This window comes from Marmota flaviventris, chromosome 2 (assembly GCF_047511675.1).
Source record: "Marmota flaviventris isolate mMarFla1 chromosome 2, mMarFla1.hap1, whole genome shotgun sequence".
Classification (NCBI taxonomy): Eukaryota; Metazoa; Chordata; class Mammalia; order Rodentia; family Sciuridae; genus Marmota; species Marmota flaviventris.
This window is the reverse complement of record NC_092499.1, coordinates 178461784-178481486: the sequence shown is the minus strand read 5'-3', so window position 1 is coordinate 178481486 and position 19703 is coordinate 178461784. Positions and strand designations below refer to the sequence as shown.

At 43.1% G+C, this 19703-nt stretch overlaps 1 protein-coding gene across 1 annotated transcript in view; it reads right to left on the bottom strand.

Moving 5' to 3' along the window:
* Positions 1-19703, bottom strand: part of Kif3b (kinesin family member 3B) — a 41082-nt gene that overhangs the window by 12122 nt on the left and 9257 nt on the right. The window contains exon 2 of the mRNA XM_027945323.2: positions 3858-5325. Within this exon, the coding sequence (XP_027801124.1) occupies positions 3858-5261 (1404 nt within the window). The 5' untranslated portion in view covers positions 5262-5325. The remainder of the gene's footprint in view (positions 1-3857; positions 5326-19703) is intronic.

The window sequence follows — 19703 nt, the reverse complement described above, 5'->3', positions numbered from 1 at the left end:
GACCCAGTGAGGCAGGAGTCACAGGCTGTGGGACCGACAAGGCCATAGAGAGAGAAAGAGGGACAGCTGCAAGGAAACTGCCAGGGGCCAGCTTCACTGGGGTAAGAAGGCAGGAGCTGGCTCTGGGTGGCCAAGGGCAGCTCAGTAGAGATGTCTGGGAGGCAGAAGGCCACCAGGCCTGGACGTTAGGAGACAGTCCTGGACTGCACATCCACCTTGGGAGGTGTCAGTATTTAGAAGGGGGCTGAGGCCGTGAGAGTGATTTGCACCTGTAAAGCATGGATGTCAACACACTGCCACCTGGGTTTCTATTTGTGTGGCTGGTTTTTTCTGCGTGTGTGGTATGGGGGATTGAATCCAGAGGTGCTCCACACTGAGCTACATCCCCAACCCCTTTTAATTTAATTCTTTTATTTTAAGACAGGGTCTCACTAAGTCGCCCCAGCTGCCCTTGTGATCCACCTGCCTTAGCCTCCCAAGTAGCTGGGACTGTGGGCATGTACCACTACACCAGGCTACAACCTGGCCTCTGAGAAATGTTAAGTGTAGCCCTGTCGCTATCTTTCACTATGTCTCTTGAGACAGTTTTGTTTCCTCTTCTCTCAAAACCAAGAGACTGGACTAGATTATTACCACCCCACCCCTACATGCACACACTTCAGCTCTAAAATTAAATATATAAATATCCATGGTTTTCAGCATCCAGGGACTGAGAAAGAAGTCATATCATTCTTCCACACATAAAATGTCTAAGAAATGCAGTGACCTTGAGGTAATGCTGAATCTAGCCAGACTTGGTCTCTGAGAGCTCCCCTAACACCCCAGGTAGTTTAGAGCGTAGCTGTTCCTGGCCTCGAGTAACAGACCTGATGCTGCCTGTTATTCTGAAGAGCAGTGTGCAAATCAAATGTGGGCACACCCAGTCACACTCCCAGAGCAAGTGAGGAGGGGAGATGTGACATCTGACATGAAGGAATCCCAAAATAAGCCCCTCCCTGAAACAAATTTACCTCCTAATTGGGTGGTGTATGACTGTTTTCACATGGGGTCTGAAAAATCCTGGAAGGGGCTTTCAGGGTTTTAAGGTCCCTGCCTCTACAGTAAAATAGTGGCCAGCTCTGTGAAAAGGTCCTCTGAAGCCACAGATAAACAGCACGGCTTTGAAGACCATGGGGAGGAGAGGCAAGAAAGAGAAAACTAATTTGGAAAGCTGTATGGAGCTTCCTTGGAAAACTGGGAATGGAACCACCATTTGACCCAGCTATTCCTCTTCTTGGACTATACTCACTACAGGGACACAGCCACATCAATGTTTATAGCAGCACAATTCACAATAGCTAGACTGTGGAGCCAACCTAGATGCCCTTCAATGGAAGAATGGATTTAAAAAATGTGGCATTTATACACAATAGAATATTACTCAGCACTAAAACATAACAAGATCATGGCATTTGCAGGGAAATGGATGGCACTAGAGCATATTATGCTAAGTGAAGTTAGCCAATCCCCAAAAAACAAATGCCGAATGTCTTCTCTGATATAAGGGGGGGTGACTCAAAATGGGGTAGGGAGGAAGAGCATGAGAAGAAAATTACCTCTAGATAGGGAAGAGAGGTGGGAGGAAAAGGGAGGGAGAAGGGGAATTGCATGGAAGAGGGAAGGAGACCCCCTTCGTTATACAGAATACAGGTATGAAGATGTGAGGGAAAAAAAAAAAAGAAGTGCGTCACATTAGATTGGGTAGAGAGAAGTGATGGGAGGGGAGGGGAGGGGAAGGGGGGAATGGAAGGACAGCAGAATAAAATAGACATTATGATTGCTGTGGGTATATACATGACTGCATGACCAATGTGATTCTGCAACCTGTACACTCAGAAAAATGAGAAATTATACCCCATCTGATTCAAATGTATGATATGTCAAGATCATTGTACTGACATGTGAAACTAATTAAAACAAATTAAAAAAATGGAAAAAAAAAATAGGCAAACTGCCTTAGAACCCAAAGCTCTGAGGGCAAAGTTGGGATTCCATCCAAGCCTGTCTAATGAAAATGTAAGATCTACTTCTACTGCACTACTTCTAGCTGTAGAGAATGTTTCCTATTTAAGAGTGCATCTGTAATGGTTGATTATCTTCCTAATAATATATGCTCATGAAGCAAAAAAAAAAAAAGAGAGAGAGAAAACTTAGCATTTTTATACTGATAATTTGAACATATTTCCTTCTAGGCAGTAACCAAAGTCTGCATAAATTCAATAAGAAAGAACCCCACCCTTCAAGAGAATCCCGGCTTGGGGTCAGCCAGTGGCCATCTCGGACCTCTAGGGCTACTTTTGCACTCTCCTTGCCACTATAGCCAAGTGGCGGCCCAGAGGCCAGGCACCTAAGGGAACAGCATCCTCCCTCCAGAAAGAAGACACAGAATGTCAGAAGCCTCCACACTCTAGAATACTGCTCAGCCACCTAGGGAAGTCGAGGTAGACATCAGGAAGTATACTGATGACTGGGTCAGGTTAGAAAAGGGGATGACTACAAAGGACCAGCAAGAGGAAATCCTAGCGAGGATGGATTGTGTTCTGTGTCTTTAAAACCGGGGTCCTGAAGCCTAAAACGTACAGCGAGATACCCCTGTATTCCCACTAGGCACACAAGTGTGAGTCTGATCATCACAAGGGTCGGCAAGGAAGGGGAGCAACTAGAGCTTGCACAGTCACTTTAGAAAACCACTTGTTCTCATCCTGTGAAGTAGGAGCAGCACGTACTCTAAGATTTAAAAGTGCCAGACAAGAAACTTGCACATACACATCCTCCTGGAGCCAAGAATAAGTGGCTGGTCATAGCAGAAAATGGAAACAACCCACACTGTTAGGAGAATGGAATGCCACAGAATACTCCGAACAGTAATAATGAATGAATCACAGTTACAGGCATCAGTACAGACTCATGTCATGAACAGAACGCTGGGCAAATAAAAGTAAACTGCAGGCAGCTCACTTATACAAAAGAAATCACATGAAACTGACCTGTATTATATTTAGAGAGAAATACATATATGGCAGGACTCAAAAGAAAAGCAAAAGAACAATAAGAACCAAATTCAAGATGATGGTTACTCTGGGGTAGGGGGACATTCCTTTCAGAGGAATTTCTAAAGATTCAGCTGCTGTTTCTTTTTTTTTTTTTTTTGTACCAGGGATTGATCCCGGGGATACTTAACCACTGAGCCACATCCCCAGCCCTTATTTGTGTTTTATTTAGAGATAGTTGCTTAGGGCCTTGCTAAGTTGAGGCTGGCTTTGAACTTGTGATCCTCCTCTCTCAGCCTCCCAAACTGCTAGGATTACAGGCCTGCACCACCACATCTGGTAGCTGCTGTTCTATTTCTTATACTGGGCCTGGGGGATACACGGCTATCAGTTTTATTGCCGTCCTTTATACTGTACATATATGTGATAATTATTATTATGAATCCAATTTTTAATTTGAAAAATTTTCTGTTCATATTGATTCAACAAATATTTATTGAGCACCAGATATCATGGAGCTATTGGAAATGGAAAAACCAAAAAATACGTCATCTTGAGTTTTTTGTTTTTGTGGTATGAGGGATGGAACCCAGGGTGTCATGCATGCTGAGCAAGTGCTCTATCACTGAGCTACTCCCCCAGCCCTTTGTATTTCAACATAGGGTCTTGCTATTTTGTCCAGGATGGCCTCAAACTTGGGTCCTCCTGCCTTAGCCTCCCCAGTAGCTAGGATTACAGGCAGGCACCTCCATGGTCAGCCCTTGTATCATTTTTGTAATAAAAGAAAAGGCACTGATGGGGGAAAGGGCCGAAAGAAGGGCATGATACCTTGATTTTGGCGCCCAGCATCTCAGCAGCATCCTTTTCCCGACGCAGGTCCTCCATCTTTTTCTCCTTCTCCTTCAGCAGTCTCATCTTCTCCTCTGCAACCAAGCTGTGGTCTTCCACAATGGCCCGCTTCTCAATCTCCAGTTTTTCTTGCTGTTCCCTCCAGTAATCATCCTTATCATCCCCTTCCTCCTCACCCTCTTCTCCCTCCTCCTCCTCCTCTTCCCCACCCCCACCACTGCCACCACCTTCCCTCCGCTTCTCTCGACGCTTCCTCCTGCCAATGGAGCGCTTTTCCAGCTGGGCCTTGAGCCGAGCAATTTCTTCCTGAAATTCTCGAAGGAGGGCATCCTTTGGGTCCTCATTGACCCTTGGCTTATTCTTAATGTTTTTGGCACGGTTGGCATATCTCAAGGTGGTCAGAGTCTCTTCCACATTGTACGAGGCAGGTCCCACATTGGCTACCATCACAGTCTTGGCGTTGCCACCCAGGGAATCTTGGAGGAGTCTGGTAAGCTTTGAGTCTCGATAGGGAATGTGAGTGCTTTTCCCGTCCACCAGGGCAGAGATGACATTACCCAGGGCTGACAGGGAGAGGTTGATCTTCGTTGCCTCCTTCAGTCTCTCCCCTTGCGCCCCGGTCTTGGCTTGCCGTTCGCTGCCAGCAAGATCCACCAGGTTCAGCTTCCCCACCCGGATGTGGTTCTCACCATCAAGGCCCACCTCGCTGCACTCAATGGTGATGACAAAGATGGCGTGGGAACGCGAGCTGTGCTCGTTCATGTTGGTGGCCCCGACGGAGCGGTTCTGGTTCCCCACATTCATCACGTGCTCTATCTCCTTCACACTCTTGGTGACAAAGGAAGACAAGTCTTTCACATACACTCCCGTGTCAGGCCTCTCTTTGAGCTCGAGCCGTTTGGTCTGGTCCTTTGAGAGCAGGTCTCGGATCTCCTCCTGGTAGATCTCTAAGTAGGAAGCCCTGACGAGGTACTGCTGATTCTGCGAGCGAGAGATGTGGGTGAAGATGTGGTCAAATGAGTTGGGAATGACACCTCGTTTTTCAGGGTCACCTCGGACTCCTTCCATAGTGTAGGTTTTCCCAGTCCCAGTTTGTCCATAGGCAAAAATTGTCCCATTGAAACCCTGCAGAACAGAGTCCACGAGAGGTCGGAACGTCTCGTCATAGAGTTCAAACTGCTTGGCGTTCCAGTCATAGACTGCATCAAAGGTGAAGGTCTTGGGCATTTCATGGGTTGTGCCTTTGGGGTTCTTCACAGACACCTGCCCCAGCTTCACATCCACATCCACCACCTTGTCGTAGGAAGCGGCCTTTTCCTTGCCATTCATGGGCCGACAGCGAACCACCACCCGGACTGACTCTGAGCTTTTTAACTTTGACATGATGAGCTCTGACTGTGTCAGTCTTGAGGGCTATAAATCCAAAATGTCTCAGGATGCTAAGGTCCTAGGAAAAAAGCAAAAGTAAGTGAATACAGTACAGCTGCCATCAGAGGCTGACACATACAAACCATCTCCACCTTGCCACCTGATGGCTGTGTGCAGTAACTCACCACACGGGCACTTCCTCGTGGGCTCTTAACCAGCTTCAGAAGTGAAAGACAATCCTGTTAACTAGTGTGCCCTCCCCTGAATCTACACTTAATCTTAACTGCAGGTCAGGCAGCTGGAAACCTTTTAAAAGCCTGGATGATCTTATACCCTGCCGAACTACTAAACCTCTAAGGAAAGCAATTTAAAACTATCAAAATTTAAAATGCACAAACCTTTGACCTAGCAGTTATATTTCTGAGAACTTATCTTTCAGATATATGTCTTGTACAGAGAACATATACTAGGATATCTGTCATGGCATCTTTTTAAAAAATATTTTTAGTTAGTTGTAGATGGACAGAATACCTTTATTTTATTTATTTCTATGTGGTGCTGAGGATCAAACCCAGTGCCTCACACATGCCAGGCAAGCGCTGTACCAGTGAGCCCCAGCCCCAGCCCTGTCATGACATCTTTGTGGTAACAATAGGTAGTGGAAAATTTGAATTCTCATCAAGAGAGGACTGATCAAATTCAATATATATATATATATATATATATATATATATATATATGCCTATATATAAACGTACATATATACACATACATACAGTGGAATCCTGTGCAGTTATTAATAAGAATGGGGTAATCAAACACAATCCTGTGCCCAGACATGTTGTTAAAAAGCAGGTGAGGAAGAGTGGGTACCGTATACACAGTATGCGAAGAGGTTTGCCAAACAAACCCTGTTATAAATGAGGGACTTTGGGTGATAATGACATAGCAACATAGGTTCCTCAGTTCTAACAAACGCACCACTCTGCTGGGAGATGCTAGTAACAAGGGAGGTCTTGCGGCGTTGGGGTGGGGCGTATGCGCAAATCTCTGTACCTTCTGTTCCCGTTGTGCTGTGATCCCAAAATTTCTCTAAAAATAAAGTTTACTAAGAAGAACAAACAAGTAAATATATATTATAAAGGGGCGGGATATGTGCATGTTGCATGCTTGATATGCACACAATATCATTAGAAATATTTATTTAATGCCAGGCCCAGTGGCGCAAGCCTGTTATCCTAGTGCCTCAGGAGATTGAGGAAGGAGGATCTCAATTAGAGATTAAATAAAGGTATTGTGTCAATCTACAACTAAAAAATCAAAAAAAGAAAAAAAAAAAAGAATTTTGCCAGATGGGAAGGAAGAGTCAGATGCCAGAATGGCCAGTTTCTAGTGTCTCCTTTTCATTTCTAGGGGAACAGTCCCCAAGCCCTGGCTGTGTCAATCCCGTGGCCTTGTCTGTCTCTCTTTTCATTTCAACAGATGCCAGCCAAAGCTGGTCTGGGTGCAGAGTGAGAACCCCAGTCCCGCGAGCCTCCTTTGGGGAGGCCTCAGATGTGGTGGTGGGAAGCCGGACAAGATTCTAGCCTTGGTAGAGTGAGAGAAATTCAATGGCAGGGAGGGACCAATTCTTCTCACCACACAGCCCTGAGGAGCAAAGCCACCCAACATTTACCCATCCAAAGCAATGTGGCCCCAAGCCTGCTTTTCAAAAAAGCCTTCAGCAAGCTAACCTAGAGGCTGGGCTGCTTCATACAGCTCCATGTATTTTTAAGCTCTCCAAAATGATAAAAAACAAAGGAATGATAATGACCTACATTAATCTTCAAAGCCCTTAAAAAGGAAGGAATTCCTAAAGCAAGAGTCCTCTTAATTAAATCTCCCCAACTCTGAACACAGAATTCATTCTTTTCTGACTCACCCGAAGGAGTTGTGTATTATTGATGTATTATTTCAGGAAGATGGACTAATTTAATTTCCTGCCATCAGGACTTACAGTCTTGTTCTGGGTCCTCCTCAAAGGAGACGGTTTTCTTGGAAGGACGCCCTGATACTCTTTCTTTATTACCTTCTTTATTCTCTTCTAGTGGATCTAATTACAGAGTGATAAATCTTTAAAGAAACTCACAGTGTTGCCAGGAAAGAAGGAACCACAGGTCAGCGCTCATCACCTGCTTCCTGAATACCTTTTCTGCTAGAACCTGTCACTGAATGTTAACACCCACTATCTGAATGGCTATTATCCTTGAAAAGCTGAGCTCTTCCGTAGCCTCATATCTTTTGTCTGCTGAGATCAGCTCCCCATTCTATGGCAGCCACCAGCTCTTTCTTGTTTGGATTCAGACAACCTTGCTTTTGCTTGTTTTCATGGAGTCTCACTTCAAAGTCTAGAACTAGGAGTGGATTAGGTTCTCAGTTAACTACTGATTTCCATGGAGAGTCTAGGACAGAGGTCACAAACTGGTCAAATTCCATCTGAAACTTTTTTTGGATGTGTGGAGCTGGCATGGAATCCAGAGCTTTGCACATACTAGGCAAGCCTCCAGCTCCAAGCTAAACCCCAGACCTCCACCTGAAAATCTCCCATCCCACCCCTAGTACTGGGGATCGAACCCATGGGGCACTCTACCACTGAGCTATATTCCTAGCTCTTTTTATTTTGAGACAGATTCTCACAAAGCTGTGAGGCTAGCCTTGAACTTGCAATCTTCCTGCCTCAGCCTCCTGAACTGCTGGGATTACACATGCACACCACCTTGCCCTGCCTGCCTGGTGTTTTAAAAAACAACAGAGTTGTAGGGCATGGTGGTGCCTGTCTATAATCCCAGAGATTTGGGAGGCTGAGCAGGAGCATCCCAAATTCAAAGCCAGCCTCAGCAACTAAGTGATAACTTATCTCAAAATAAAAAGGTTTGGGGATGTTGCTCAGTGGTTATGTGTCCTGGGTTCAATCCCTGGTACCAAAAATTAAAAATAAATAAATTAGGTAGGGCACAGTGGGGCATAGCCATAATCCCAGCAGCTTGGGAGGCTGAGGCAGGAGGATCACGAGTTCAAAGTCAGCCTCAGCAAAAGCAAGGAGCTAAGCAACTCAGTGAGACCCTGTCTCTAAATAAAATAAAATAAAATAATAGGACTGGGGATGTGGCTCAGTGGTAGAGTGCCCCTGAGTTCATCCCCCGGTATCCAAAAATTAATTAAGAAACAAACAAAAAAGAGTTGAGGGTGTGGCCAAGTGGGTACAATACACACTTAAGGTCCTGAATTCAATCAATCCCAGCACCAAAAACAACAGCAATAACAGCAGCAGCAGCAGCAAAGGCTCAGCAATTCCAACCCCTCTCTATATGCACATACTGGTGAAAATCTTTGCATATGTGCACACACAGGCAAGGGTGCTTCCTTCAGCACTGTCACAACAGCAAGAAAACTGGACACCTACACATCCACACACGGGAGAATAAAAAGTAAAATATGGTACATTCACATGATAGATAAGATAGTACACTAGTCAGTGGTTAAAAGGAATAAATTAGAGCATGGATCAGCAAACTGTAGTCCACAGGCCAATCTGACACACAGTCTATTTTTGCCAATAAAATTCCATCAGAACACAGCCGTAAGTTTTGTCTGCATGTCTCTATGGCTGCATTAATGATAAAACGGCAGAACTAGGTGGCACAACAGAGGCAATACGGCCCACAAACCCTAAAATATTTTCTATCTGGCCTTTTACAGAAAAAATTTGCTAAGCCTTGAATTAGAGTTTTATATATATATATACACACACGAATAAATAAACAGGTTACAAGCTGCAGAGTGATAATTTTTTATTAGAACAAAATAATATGGTGCGCATAGACTTGTTTACGTATGTATAAGTATAAAAAAGTTGGAGATGGGCTGGGGAGAAAGCTCAGTTGGTAGAGTGCTTGCCTCCCATGCACAAGGCCCTGGGTTCAATCCCCAACACCATTAAAAAAAAAAATTGGAGAGAGGGGTATGCACCAATTTTATGATGGTGGCTGCCCAAATTGGGCAGTGGGAAGTACTGAAAATGAAACCAGAGGATTAGAAGAATATTTCAATTTTATATATAATATTTTATCATTTCCTTTTTAAAAATGGAAACAATACCTTTATTTTATTTATTTTTATGTGGTGCCAGGGATTGAACCCAGTGCCTCACACATGCTAGGCAAGCACTCTACCGCTAAGCCACAATCCCGGACCCATATTTTATCATTTCTTTTAAAAAAATAAAAATGGGAAAATGAGACTTTGAAATAAATAAGAGAAAACATTACCATCAATTCTGGCTGTTTCCTATACTATGAGAACAACCAGTTTCACATAAAATATATATAAGTATCTGACAGCCCTTGACCAGAGCTCCAAGTGGCAGCCAGGGGAGCTGACCAACAGTGCCCCTCTGGTGGATCTGGGTCCTCCAGTCCTCATCAACCCCCATTCCCTCCTGCTTCACACCCAGCATGCTTTGCTCATTTATACTTCCTGCCTGGCTCCTGTAGGAGCCATATATACATGACCAAATCATGTATATATGATCTGATTAAGAAGTCCTAGCCGGGCATGGTGGCACAGCCTGTAATCCCTGCAGCTCGGGAGGCTGAGGCAGGAGGATCACGAGTTCAAAGCCAGCCTCAGCAAAAGTGAGGCTTTAGGCAACTCAGTGAGACCCTGTCTCTAAATAAAATACAAAATAGGGCTGGGAGGCTCAGTGGTCAAATGCCCCTGAGTTCAATCCCCAGTGCCCCCCCCCCCCAAAAAAAAAAGTCCTGCCATGCTAGCCCATCTTTTAAAATGACATGTAAGATGCTCATAAGTGAAAAAGCAGTTTATAAAATCAAATGACTAGGGGCTGGGGTTGTAGCTCAGTGGTAGAGCACTTGCCTCACATGTGTGAGGCACTGGGTTCAATTCTCAGCACCGCATATAAATAAAGGTCCATTAACAACTAAAAGTTTTTTTAAAAAAAAAACTGAATGACTACATGCAATCACAATTATATAAAAAATAAGACACACATCAAAACTTCAGTAGTGGCCCACTTTAAGTGATGGGAGAACAGATGATTTGCCCTTCTCTTTCAACATTTCCATATTTTCCAAATTCTCTTTAATAAGCATGTGGTTATCTTTGAATGGGAAAATGAAGGTCTGGCAATTCCCCAGGAGCAGCCTGCAAGAAGGAGCAATCTGCAGCACACAAAGTGCATACTAACACACCTCTAATAATGCATGCCAATGCAACATCCTTTCAGTCAGACCAGGCAACCACCTGCCAACTGCCCGGCCCAGCGTTCAAAGACACAAGAGTATGTGAGATGCAGCTCAAGTCACAGATCACACAAGCCATCAGAAAAGCACAGCAACACTTGAGCAAGAAGATAGAAGTGACTCCCTATTAACTGGCCTAAGCCAACTCCCTGAACAGGTATCTCTGGAGAAGCAACTGTTTTTATTCTGTATCTACCACATTACACTAACACTGCTCTCTTTCACAATCCTCTCTCGTTGTTATTGAAGCATCAGGACTCCTTGTTTCTTACTTGCAATCTCTGAACCATACCAAGTCAGCAAGTTCAATTCTGGGTCTCTGGTTTCTCTGATGGCCAGTTATCACAAGGGGAGTTACGCACTCTTCAAAACAAGATTTCCACTGGGCGTGGTAGAGCACACCTATAACCCCAGCATCTTGGGAGGCTGAAGCAGGAGGATTAAAAGTTCAAGTCCAGCCTCCACAGCTTAAAAAAACCCTAAGCATCTTAGGGAGACCCTGTCTCAAAATAAAAAACAAAAAGGGATGGAGAGGTGGCTCAGGCTCAGTGGTAAAGCAACACTGGGTTATAAAAAAACAAAACAAAACACCAAGATTTCCATCTCCAGTTGAAAAATAACAACACTGACCTGCAGAACTTTTAAAAGGATACAGTATTTGTGCAGAGGGAATAATTCTGAATTTGCTTCTGTGAGCATAAAACATATCTTGAGGGTATGTAAGAGCCAGATAACAACAGCTGTCAGGGCTGGGGATGTGGCTCAAGCGGTAGCATGCTCGCCTGGCATGCGTGTGGCCTGGGTTCGATCCTCAGCACCACATACAAACAAAGATGTTGTGTCCGCCGAAAACTAAAAAATAAATATTAAAAAAAATTCTCTCTCTCTCTCTTTAAAAAAAAAAACAATATCTGTCAGATAATAAGACTGGTTTTCTCTAAAAGAGATGAGTTTCTGAGGGTCAAGGGTAGGGAAAGACTTTTCATTGTATACCCTTTTATACCTCTTAAATTTGGAATCGTATGAATATATTCCCTAGTCAAAAAAGTTTTGTGAAATTAAGTAAACTAATGTCTAGGCATTACAACTCATTTTTCCATTTTATCTATCCACTTTTACTGACCACCATGTATGTAAGCTAATAAAAACATTTTAGTTGATAAACAGAGGACCCTAGGAATAAAACTCCTTGTCCCAGCTTTATGGAGAAGCATCATACAAGAACTTCCATGAGGGCTGGGGATATAGCTCAGTTGGCACAGTTGGCAGAGTGCTTGCCTCACATGCACAATGCCCTGGGTTCAATCCCTAGCACCAAAACAAAACAAAAAGAACTTCCATGAGGGCCACAGCAATGGAATTTTTAACTTTTCACCTTAAGAGTCATGTGGCCTCAGCTCTGAAAGGCATTCAGAGCATAGATGTCAGAATGACAGACAAGTAAAATATATTGCAATTACAGGCACTGTTCAAAACATAAGGCTGTCTTTTTCTGAGCCAAACAGTGTGTGAATGGTCTGAAATTTTTCAAAATATCCCTTACAGGACAATATGAGACCCATGGCATCTTGAATTGGCACAATTTATTTGAGGCAATTGTGCTGTCAATACCAAAACTCTAAATGTAAATACCTCTTTGAAGCAGTAATTTCATTTCTTAGATTATTTTAAGGACATAATTGCATAACTGAATACAGGTGCAGAGTGGTAGTACATTTTTTCCATTTATATCTAACTGCTAAAATACTCATCAAAAAGGGACTGATTAGGGGCTGGGGATGTGGCTCAAGCGGTAGCGCGCTCGCCTGGCATGCGTGTGGCCCAGGTTCGATCCTCAGCACCACATACAAAGATGTTGTGTCCGCCAAAAACTAAAAAATAAATATTAAAAAAAAAAAGGGACTGATTAGAGCTGGGGTTGTGGCTCAGCAGTAGAGCGCTCGCCTAGCACATGAGAGACGTGGGGTTCGATCCTCAGCACCACATAAAAATAAATAAATAAAATAAAGGTATTGTGTCCAACTACAACTAAAAAAAAATTTTTTAAAAAGGGACTGATTAGATTATGTCTATACCACGGGACACTATACAGTTATTAAGAAGGACAATCAATAAACCTCTAGGTATTTACATATATTTAAGACATACTGAGTAAAAAAAGCAGGCTACCAAAAAGAATAACTATGATGCAATATGTATGTATGTATGTATGTATGTGTACGCACACATGCAGAGAGATGGGGGGACAAAGTGTAAGGTTGCAATGAAAAGCATGAGCTCTGCTGGGTGTGATGGCAAAGTAAGCGCACGCCTGTAATCTCAGCAATTTGGAGGCTGAGGCAGGAGGATCACCAAGTTCAAGGCCAGCCTCAGCAACTTAGCAAGACCCTATCTCAAAATAAAAAATAAATAGGGGGCTGGAGATGTAGTTCAGCAATAGAGCACCTCTGAGTTTGGTCCCCCAGTAACCAACACACACACAGCCAGCATGAGGTCCAGTGTTCAACAGGTCTAGGTTTGGATTTCTGCTCTCCTACTTACTAGGTATAAAATCTTGAAAGTGGTATCAACCAGTATCTTCTTCTGTAAATGGGGTTAAAAACAACACCTAGTGGGGCCTGGGGATATATGGTAGAGTGCTTACCTTGCATGCACAAGGCCCTGGGTTCAATCTCCAGCAACATTAAAAAAAAAAACAATACCTATGCTAGGTGCAGTGGCACATGTCTGTAATCCAGTGGCTTGGGAGGCTGAGGCAGGAGGATCACAGATTCAAAGCCAGCCTCAGCAACTTAGCAAGGCCCTAGGCAACTCAGTGAGACCCTGGGGGTGTGGCCCAGTGGGTAAGTACCCCTGAGTTCAATCTACCCCCGCCCTATACCAACAAAACAAAACAGCACCTACTTTAAAGAACTGTTCTAGGAACTACATAAACTAATAAATGTTAAACACGGCCTAGTGCACACTGCATAAAAACACCCAGAAAGGGGCTGGGGCTCAGCGGTAGCACACTTGCCTGGCATGTGTGAGGCCTTGAGTTCGATCCTCAGTACCACATATAAATAAATAAATAAATAAAGGTATTGTGTCCAACTACAACTAAAAAATAAATATTTAAAAAAAAAACACCCAGAAAATGCAAGTAATATTGATCTCTGGGTAGTGAGTTTGAAGTGATTTTTATGCTTTCTTTGGACTTTTTTGATGGCGTATTATTTTGTTTATTATAGCTCTAAGGCTTGTGTGTGTGTGTGATGCTGGGGATTGAACCCAGGGCCCTGTGCATGCGAGGCAAGCACTCTACCAACTGACCTATGTCCCCAGCCCTTATTTTGTTTATTATAATTAAGGTGAGGGAACACACTAAGCATACATGACTGGGTTCAATACACACACACACACACACAAATTAAACAGATTAAAATAATTCAAGCTGTACAGAGGAATATAGAGTGAATAAGTACCTTTTCCCCCTACCCCTAGGGGAGATACCTTTTTTTAAAAAATTTTTTTAGTTGTAGATGAACACCTTTATTTTATTTATTTGTTTGTTTGTTTATTTATTTATGGTGCTGAGGATTGAACCCAGTGCCTCACGCGTGCTAGGAAAGCTCTCCACCACTGATCCACAACCCCAGACCCTAGATACTTGATGCATATACAAAGATTAATGTATCAGCATGGCTCCCTTATTTCCTTATGAAGAAAAAAATAACTCAGATAAAGTGCACTATATACCATTCTACGCCTTACTATATACATCTCAGAGAAGCCCCTCTTCTTAAAAAAAAAAAAGCTGGGTAAATGCCATGGTATGGTTGTCCTCTGTTAGGGGACCTTCAGGTTGGTTCTTGTCTTTTGCTGCTGCAGGGACTATCCTGACATACAGTTTTAGGACAGGTGAAGTGTGTTGTCAAGATACATTCCTCAAGGTAAAAATGCTAGGCGTGCGCCTTTTTGACAGAAGGCACCATCTTGCCTCTTCCTCAGACTGCCCCACTTGTGGCTCTTCAACAATGTACCCATTCCCTGAGTGACCTTGACAGACAGACCTTGTTCTGAACACCCACTAAGATATGAGTGGAAGAGCATTCCAGCCAAACATTCTGGTTTTCCATGTTTCTGGGAAAGAAATGAAGTTATTTTTCTGCTAAAAATTTACACCGCAAGAAACTTAAATCAGCTAGGTGTGGTGGTGCATGCCTATGTTACTAGCTGAGGCAGGAGGATCTCAATTTCTTTCTTTTTTTTTTTGTGATGCTAGGGATTGAACCCAGGGCCTTGTGCATGTGAGGCAAGCACTCTACAAACTGAACTATATCCACAGCTCCAGGAAGATCTCAATTTCAAAGCCAGACTTTTTTTGTGGGGTGGGGGGTAACCTGGGATTGAACCTAGGAGCATTTTACCACTGAGCCTCATCCCCAGCCCCATTTGGTATTTTATTTAGAGACAGGGTCTCACTGAGTTGCTTAGCACCTCACTTTTTTTTTTTTTTTTTTTTTTTTACATTTATTTTACTTATTCTTATGCGGTGCCAGGGATCGAACTCAGTGCCTCATGCATGCTAGGCAAGTGCTCTGCCACTGAATCACAACTCTGGCCCCTAGCACCTCACTTTTGCTAAAACTGACTTTGAACTTGTGATCCTCCTGCCTCAGCCTCCAGAGCTGCTGGGATTACAGACATGCTCCACCGAGCCCAGCTTTAAAGCCAGACTTAGCAACTTAGTGAGACCCTGTCTCAAAAAATTAAAAAGGGCTGAGGATATGGCTCAGTGGTAAAGCACCCCTGAGTTCAATCCCTAGTACCAAAAAAAGGGGGCACATAATTAATGTGATGCATGGCTCTTATTTAGGGCCCATTTTTGGATTGATCTTGATTCAAATAAATTACAAAAAATATACAATATAATCAAGATTTGAATACTGGGTAGTGAATGATGTTAAGGAATTAATTATTTTTTGAGTTCCTGATTTACTTAGAGCTTTATAGTTACACATAGTAGTTGAGTTCATCTTAATAAACTCATATGCACATGGAATTCTATTTCAGTTCATGAATCATGAAACCCCCTTTTCCCACTCATCTTCCCCCCACCTGACCCTGTGTTCCCTCTTCTATTCTACTAGACTTCCTTTCGTTCTTCTATAATTTACCTTTAGGGATTAATCGATGTTATTTATTTATTTATTTTGTACTAGAAATTGAACCCAGGGTGCTTTACCACTGAGCTAAATCCCCAGCCCATTTTTCTTTTATTTTTTTGATTGAACCCAGGGCCTTGTGCATGCGAGGCAAGCACTCTACCAACTGAGCTATATCCCTAGCCCCCAGCCCATTTTTATTGTTTGCCTGTTGGTTGATTTTGAGACAGGTTCTCACTAAATTGAGGGCCTTGCTAAGCTGCTGAGGCTAGCTTTGAACTTGCAGTCCTCCTGCCTTAGCCTCCCAAATTGCTGGGATTAAAGGTATTTGCCACAGCACCTTGCCTTATTGTTTTGTTTTAGGTTTCATTTGTTTGTTTTTTGCAGTACTGGGCATTGAACCCAAGGCCACATGCATGCTGGGCACACGTCTATCACTGAGCCATACCCCCAATCTTCATTGTTACTTTTTGAAGTGTGAAAATAGTTCATTTATTTAGTTACTGGGGATTGAACCCAGGGGTGCCTAGCCACTGAGCCACATCCCCAGCCCTTTTTATTTTTTGAGGCAGAGTCTCCCTAAGTTGTTTAGGGTCTCACTAAGTTGCTAAGATTGGCCTTGAACTTGTCATCCTCCTGCCTCAACCTCTAAAACCACTGGGATTACAGGTGTGTATCACTGCGCAGGCCAAATAGTTTTATTTAAAAAAAAAAAAAAAAATCTTATTTTTTTAAAAATTTCTTGTTAGTTGTAGATGAACACAATATCTTTATTTTTATGTATTTATGTATTTTAATGTGGTGAGGTGATTGAACCCAGGGCCTCACACATGCAAGGCAAGCGCTCTACCACTGAGTTACAACCCCAGCCCGAAGGTTCTTATCTTTTAAGAGATAAATAAATCACTTTCAAATAAAGTTATATGCTGTCTACAATTTGTTTCAAAATAATCAGGGGTGGAGTGAAATGGGAGGATACAGGGGAAAGAGGGCTGTGATGTGCCGAGCAGGGAAACAGGCTCATGGCTCACTATGCTACTCTACTTTTCTGTACGCTGGAGGAATTACCCTCTGACTAATGGATTTTCATTTAAAATTATTTTTTAATTATAGTTTTAAAAATCCCACATAAGCCAAGCATGGTGACATGTGCCTGCAGCCCCTGCACTCAGGAGGCTGAGGAAGGTGGACTGCTTGAGCCCAGAAGCTTGAAGCCAACCTGGCCAACACACCAAGGCCCCATCACACACACACACAAATATATATATATATATATATATATATATATATATATATATATATATATATATATATATGATAAACTTAGGTCTGGGGTTGTGGCTCAGCGGTAGAGCGCTCGCCTAGCACATGTGAGGCCCTGGGTTCAATCCTCAGCAACACATAAAAATAAATAAAATAAAGGTATTGTGTCCAACTACAACTAAAAAAAAAAAAAAAAATATATATATATATATATATATATATATATATATATATATATATATAAAAAAGATAAACTTAGGGGCTGGGGTTGTGGCTCAGAGATAGAGCACTTGCCTAGCATGCTTGAGGTGCTGGGTTCGAGCCTCAAAAATAAAGATACTGTGCCCACCTATAACTAAAAAATAAATATTAAAAAAAAAGAAGATAAACTTAGGATAGGGATGTAGTAGCTCTGTGGTAGAACGGCTGCCTAACATGTGTAAGGCCCTGGGTTCAATTTCCAGAATCACAATCAATCAGTAAAAGATTTTTGTTGTTGTTTTGAGATGGGGGTCTCACTATGCTGCCCGGGCTAGTCTTGAACTCCTGAGCTCAAGTGATCTCCCCCCATCAGACTCCTGAGTAGCTGAGGCTATAGGTACATGCCACTGCACCTGGCCTCAGTATGAATATAATAAACAGTATCCAAGTGTATACTTAAAAATGAGAAGAGGGTAGCTGGGCAGGTGGCTCATCCCTAGAACCCCAGCTGCTGGGGATGTTGACGTGAGAGAACCATTTGAGCCCAGGAGTTCAAGACTAGTCTGGGCAACATGGTTAAACACACACAAATATACAGACATACATTCACATTGTTGTATACCAGATCTCTAGAACTTTTCACCTTTAAAATTAAAACTTCATCCCTATGAAACAACCCCCCATTCCCTCTCCCTGCAGCCCCTGGTAACAACACTATTTCCACAATTTTGACTATTACTCTGGATGCCTTGTATAAGTGGAATCATACAGTATTTGTCCTTTTTTTTTTTTTCCTTCAGGACAGGGGATTGAACCCGGGGGTGCTGTTCCACTGAGCCACATTCCAGTCCTTTTGTTTTTTTAAGATATATTTTTAGTTGTAGTTGGACACAGTACCTTTATTTTATTTATTTATTTTTATGTGGTGCTGAGAATGGAACCCAGGGCCTCATGCGTGAAAGGCAAGCTACCACTGAGTACAACCCCAGCCCTCCAGTCCTTTTTATTTCCTATTTTGAGACAGGGTCTCCCAAAACTGCCAACCCAGGCATCCCTCCTGCCTCAGCCTCCCATTTGGCCTTTTGTGACTGGCTTATTTCACTCAGCATAACATCCTCAAGGTCCCTCTATGTTGTAATATGTGGCTGGATTTCTTTCTTTTTAAAGCTGGATATTCCTTTATGTGTATCACCACATTCTCTTTGTTCCATTCATCTGTCTGAACATCTGGGCTGCCTCCGCCTCTTAGCTCTTGTGAATAATGCTGCAGTAAAAAGGGTGTGTGCTCTGTGGTTTTTCATTTTAATGAGGCTGCCCCTGGCTGGGCGGAGAGCTAAGGCAAAATCTACAATGGGAAGGTGGCCCAAAGAGTAAAAAAGAGATTCAGACACACTGCCATTGAAACCCAGCTCTCCTGTTCCTAACTCTGAGACTCCATGCAAGCTCCACTCCCTTCTAAGCTACTTCCTGGTGTGCAGACTGGGAACAACACTAACAACCTGCACCCGAGAGCTGAGTAAGACAAGCACCAGGGTCTGACCCACCGGAGGAACTTTCTGCCCTGACCCAAATGGCAGGGAAAAAAACAACTGAGGCTGGGACAGGTAAATGGCCTGGGCCCAAAGTTAATCAGCTACAAAGAAGCCAAAACCAGGGGCCAGCATCCAAAGTCCATGGTCTTTTCTCCACAACAGCATGTCCCTAAGTGTCTGTCATCTGACTGTCCCTTCCAAATTTCTGCCATATAGTAGTCTTTTTTTTTTTTTCCTCCCCTGACCCCAAGTTCTAGGGATTGGATCCAGAGACTCATATATGCTAGACAAGCACTCGCTCTACCACTGAACTACATCCCCAGCACTTTTTGTTTTTCGGAGGGAAGGGGATGAGGCAGTACCAGGGTTTGAACCCAGGGCGCTTAACCACTCACTGAGCCACATCCCCAGCCCTTTTTGCTTTTTATTTTGAGACAGGGTCTCACTAAATTGCTGAGGCTGGCCCTGAACTTGTAATCCTCCTCCCTCAGCCTCCCAAATTGCTGGGATTACAGCATCGACCACCAATCTGGCCCCAGCACTTTTATTAACTTTATTTTATAGAGACAGGGACTCACTAAATTGCCCAGGCTGGCCTGGAATTCATGATCTGCCTATCTCAGCCTCCTGAGTAGTTGGGATTACACATGTGTACCATGGTGCCAGACCTGTACTAGTCTTCAGGATTTCTTTTCTTTTTTTAAATTTTTTTTTTAGCTATACATGGACACAATATCTTTACTTTGTTTATTTATTTTTATATGGTGCTGAGAATTGAACCCAGGGTCTCTTACGTAGGAGGCAAGCGCTCTACCACCTTGCCACAACCCCAGCCCTTCTTTTCTTTTTTAAAAGAAACAGTATCATTACCATGAATGAATTAGTACCACTTATACATAGAAGCTAATTGTGAAAATAAACTTAAGCACACACATCAATGTTACTAAAGTCTAGCTAACTAATGTAGCTTCCCTAAGACCTGGGTTAAAAAGGAGGTTTGATGCTGGATGCAGT